At 39.3% G+C, this 5,129-nt stretch overlaps 1 protein-coding gene across 1 annotated transcript; it reads right to left on the bottom strand.

The window, feature by feature from the left end:
• Nucleotides 1–2,059: 2,059 nt before the first annotated feature.
• Nucleotides 2,060–4,184, bottom strand: LOC119883324 (retinol-binding protein 2-like). The gene is made up of 4 exons (XM_038693911.1): nucleotides 4,027–4,184; nucleotides 2,807–2,985; nucleotides 2,537–2,638; nucleotides 2,060–2,218 (listed from the first exon to the last, which is right to left on the bottom strand). The coding sequence occupies exons 1-4, from the start codon at nucleotides 4,097–4,099 to the stop codon at nucleotides 2,165–2,167; spliced, it is 408 nt and encodes a 135-aa protein (XP_038549839.1). The 5' UTR covers nucleotides 4,100–4,184; the 3' UTR covers nucleotides 2,060–2,164.
• Between the last annotated feature and the right edge of the window lie 945 nt (nucleotides 4,185–5,129).

Here is a 5,129-nt window from a genome sequence, read left to right as displayed (position 1 = left end):
AAGAATTTATTTAACAAAAGAGAATAAACAGAGAAGTACTACAACTCAAATCAGCCGGACCAGAGGTTCTGTCTCCTAAGACTGTCACTAACGTCTGGCCCCGAGCAAAGGGATGCATCATCATTTACACAGGCTAGGTTTCTATGTTTTGGTGAACATAGATCCTCTCTCGGCCTTGAATGAACATTCCAGGAGAGGAGAGGAAAAACAAGAGAGGGAAAGCACCAAAAACAATCTCACAGCTCTGACCTACACCCTAGTAAATGTGGACAGACTAACATAAGAAGTATAGGAGAGTAAAGGTTAAGGATAAAACACAATACATAATAATAATAATAGTAAAAGAACATAAATAAAAGATTAAATGTAAGGGGACACAATTTTCTGCCATAACACAGCCCATTTATTTTTTCATTATTTATGTTTTTATGACAGCATGATAAAATTGTTTGTATTTTCATATAAACTGTTTTGTATTTACAATAATATTTTATCAGTAATTCCTTTTATATTTTTATCATGTTGTATTATCTTAAGTTGTCTACGTTGTAATCCTTTTTATTACTAAAATCTTCATATTTAATTTATTCGAATGGATTTTTGAGAACCTGTTATGCTTGAGTAAAAAAAATCCTTTAGCCACTATGCTGTTGTCTATTAGTGGTAGATATGTAGTCATTCAAATGCTGTGTATTTGGTTTATTCTTAGGCTATGGTTAGACGTCCACCAAACTTTCACTGACAGCTCAAATTCAGCCCTGTTTTAGCCTAGAAGTCTGGGCTATGTTTAGACGTCTTTTAACCGTGAAATTGCTTGTATCATGAACACCGCTGCACAAATCCGTCCAACGTCAATGTCCTGAAGTTACCTGGATAAGCCAGTTACCTCGCTTCTTAGTACAGGCCACTGTTGTGCTGACATTAACAGACTTTGAGTTAGCCAATTCTTTTAAGTCACTGCCTTCTTCTACAAGTCCTGATGTTAGCTTTCTACAGTTAGCACGTTGCTACATGAGGAGAGGGAAGAGTTGGCTCACAACACTGATTCTGCTGTCTACTTTTACTTGATACAAGACAAGGGGGAAAAAAACACTGATTTCTGTTGTGCAATTAATAGCATTAAAGCTAGTCTCATAACTGTGCACTTTCAGACAAATTTTTTTAGATTTGTTTTGAATGTCATACGTTAAATTGCTTAATCTAACAGTGTGACATTGTTCCATTTGAGTGCAATAATTTGTTGCTTTTTTATTTTACGCTGTGAATTCACTCTACAGTATATATTATGTGAAAGATAAATGCAACACAGTTTTGAAATTAGAGTATTTAGAGATTAACTAAGCCCTTGCCCTGCCATATGCAGGTTGTTTTTGTTACTTCGATTTGAAAGAGAAATGCATGCAAGCACAGCCAGACAGCGACTGCAGCAGGACTGCGTGGAGAGACAACAGGACATCCAGTCTTCCATCATCCATCCAGTTCTGTCATCCAGATTTGATTGTTTCATTGGATTAACCTTCACGTGGATCTCAGATAAGCAAACAAAAGAGGCCTCTAACATTTAAATAAAACTCAAACTACCCAGGTAGATGTGGACAGTGACATTTTTTTTTTAATGGAACTGAACTAAACGGGAGTTTTGCATTATTTTTTGTCTTTTATTTTGGTAGGGAAATCTGTGATCTGACTGAAATGTGTATGATATCCAGTTAAACTGAGAGACTAGAGTGTCTAATTGTGTTCCTTTGTGAAATAAATGCAGGCTATTGTTCTTTTCTAAGAGAAGTTGTTGGGCGTTTTACTTCCAAATCCTCCTTTCCGTGACTACTTAGTGTATTCTATTGGCTATCATTCATCTTTCAAGCTATTACACTTTAGTCGTTTGAATATGACCTATGTGTCCAGAGTGAAGGGAAAGTTGTTTTGTGCAAAAGCGATATGGATCATTTCTGAAACTTTACTGGACTATGGGGACAGAGAGAGGCTGGTCCTTAATATGGTAAAAATACTGTCTCTATAATTGTAGTACATGTTTTTTTTTAAAACACAATAAAAAAACTGGTATTTAATCAATTTATTACAGGTCCTCACAATTATATTATAAATAGACAGCAACATGCAACACACCACAGACAGTTTTGTGCAGATAAGGTTGGTTCCCATCTTACTGGACCTTTTTAAATACTTGGTGGCAGACTTTGTCGAGGGCAGTGATTTCCTGAAAGAGAAGAGACAGACCTTCAGACTGAGTCCAACATGATGCAACAAATGTATCTTTTAGTTGCATAATCAGGCAGAGCTTACATCTACTAGATAATGGGTCATTATCTTTTTTTATTGTTATTGCCTATAGATATGAGAAATAATTCTGATTTTACTGGGGGTTGAGAAAGATTTCCCTATGCAAGGGAAGGGAGAAAGTGTTTTTTATTGCTGGTTAATGTGGTCAGCTTGACAGACATCTGTATCACATAGGAACATCTAATTTGCACACAACTGTACCATGACTTAGTCAATGTGTCGTGCTTTCACTCACCAAATGTAGCTGATCTCCCTCAATCCAGTGTTTCCAGCCACGATTTTCTTTCTCTCCCTTCTGAACACACACCAACTTGTCTCCGTCCCAGGAAACCAGCGACTGATACCACCACACAAACAAACAGGCATCATTTTATTGGCTACTATTAAAAAAATATCTTTTATAACTATCATCACTTAATCTATGGTTGCCTTTAACCATAATTATTCTTTCTACCAGTGTTTGAGAGCACTTTTTACTTGTTCAAATATAAGAAAACAGCCCCACCATGACTTTTCGGTTGTCCAGGCCCTTTGTGTACTCCTCAAACTCCACTCCGACAGTGAAGTTGACCTCGTAGTTTCTGAAGGTGCTCAGGGTCTTTGTTTCAAACTTGTCTCCGTTCTGGACGATCACTTTTGTCTGATGCAGGTGGGAAGCTATCTTTCTGGTGGCAAAGTCAATGTCTGCAAGCATGAACACACAAGAACGAATAGGATTTAATGTCAGTGGCAGGAGTTTTATAGGGTTTGAAAGAATTTTCTTTAGTGTCTAGTTTAACTTTTTTTACTGACTAAATCCCTATGCACACAGACACAACAAAAGCACACGTCCACAGACACACATGACACCACAGGCCACTTATTATGATTCCTCTCCTACTGGTTGTTTTGACAGTCTCATTTACCCTTTAAAAAATGACCTTGCTCTGAGTCAGAATGTGCCTAAATGAGTTTCTCCTCCCCATTCATAGGCCACGCCAAAGAGAACCTGCCCCTCCCACAACCGTTTAGATATTCATATCCCATTTGCCTTAAAGTGAAAATTCAATTTCTTCCCATCACTCTTACAGATGAGGACCCTATATTTACCCATCTAAATAACATTTCTGACCCATTTCCATAAGGATGTCATTTTCCCATCCGCTCGATGGAAATGAGGTGCAGGCGTTCAGGATTTCCTGGAATTTGTGTGAGCTGAGTATACCGGGGCTGTTTTATGAATTGCAGATAGAGTTGTGAATAATGAAAGTGTTTCTGGGCCTGATCAATGACGCGTCAAAAGGAGGAGAGCCGACTGCTGTGCGCTCTCTCTCTCTCACTTTTTTATTTTTTTTTTAAATGACAAGCTGGCCCGCTGCCTGATCCGGGGTCAGAATCTGTCTTCCTTTTCTGTGGATCAGGGGGATGAAAATGCAGAAAGGAGTGAATCAATATTTGTTTGGCGTGGTAAGCGACGGCAACCGCTCATCATAGAGTGGAGGTTAACTTGGCCTGACAGCAGCTCAATGAGGAAATGAAGCAGTGCCACAGTATTACCCCCCCCCCCCCCCCCCCCCCCCCATACTCTCCCTCCCACTGCTGCTGTCTCTCACTCTTTTTGTCACACTCATCGTTAAATGTTTTGTTTTTCCTTGTAACTGCCTTCTGTTTTTAATGAGGATTATAAGCCACAGCCTCCCCTTCTATGCCATCATGCATTAAGTAGGCAGTAAGAGGGCGACTCACCGATAGCCTTCATGACGTCCTCAAAGTTGTCGTTGCTCACCATCTCCCAACGTCCATTGTAGTCTGCAGGCATTTTTGACTGGTGTGCGAGTTGGGTAGCAGTTTACCGTTAGGTTTGTTTGTCAAACTGAGAGAGACAGTTCAATGGCCCAACCCTTTATATAAACTGTGTGTGTATGTGTGGGGGTGTGTGTCTGTATGTGGACCAAAGGACAGGGTCCGCCTGATAATTCCCTCAGAAAGGAGAGTGTGTGCGAGTGTTGTATGTGATATAAAGTTCGGGTTTACATTATGAACTGTGGACCCATTCCTTCACTATGCATGCGCATTTTCTGTATGTTGCATCTGATAACGTCATATTAAGTGTGCAGTTTGTGCACATGCTCCAGTGTCTGTGCATTACTTGAATGCACTTAAAGAGTCAATCCCCATTTCCTGCCAGCAAGCTAGCAGGCTTTAGCAATTACTCATTCTAATGTACTGGGTTGGAGGGGAGATGGAGAGGAGCAGGCACGAGTGCTGTTTCTGCACAAAGTTCATTTCTTGAGTCTTTTTTTTTTTTTTCTTGTGGAAACATTCCTCTCTGGTTTCATGTCCAAGAACAAAGTTCAAGGGAAGATATTTTGTTGGCTCAAATGCAATTCCACTATGGTATTTAACAGATCATTTTTGTTGCAGAAATATATCTCAAAATTCTTGACTTCAAGGTCTCCATAAAATCAGTTCAAGATCAGATTATGTTTGAATCAGCTGGAGCTTTGAGCAAGAGGGTGTGAGCAAGTGTGCAAATATTTATACCAAGATTTCTGTGTGTTAAATGTCTGAGCTGCTTAGTATTGGTTTATGCAAAGCTGCTGGTTTGTATTGAGGTTAGAGTTTTACCACAGTTCATTATTTATGCTTAAGAAATGTGAAATAGAACTTGAATTGCCGTCTAATACACTTTTCTGTTCTTTCTCAGACATCAACAGAGACTCTCTTAACAGCAGCCATAATCAATACACTTTGGTGTCTTGTTTGATTGTTTTCAGAGGAGCTGAAGGGCTTTCAAAATGGTGCTGTGATGATATGGTTTCACAACTGCAGAAGTGCTCTATCTGACA

The sequence above is a fragment of the Micropterus salmoides genome, unplaced genomic scaffold, assembly GCF_014851395.1.
Source record: "Micropterus salmoides isolate LMB-PRFRI ecotype aquatic unplaced genomic scaffold, ASM1485139v1 Ms_hic_scaffold_3, whole genome shotgun sequence".
Taxonomy (NCBI): Eukaryota; Metazoa; Chordata; class Actinopteri; order Centrarchiformes; family Centrarchidae; genus Micropterus; species Micropterus salmoides.
Note: the sequence above shows the minus strand (reverse complement) of the source record. Positions and strands in the feature narration are given on the sequence as shown.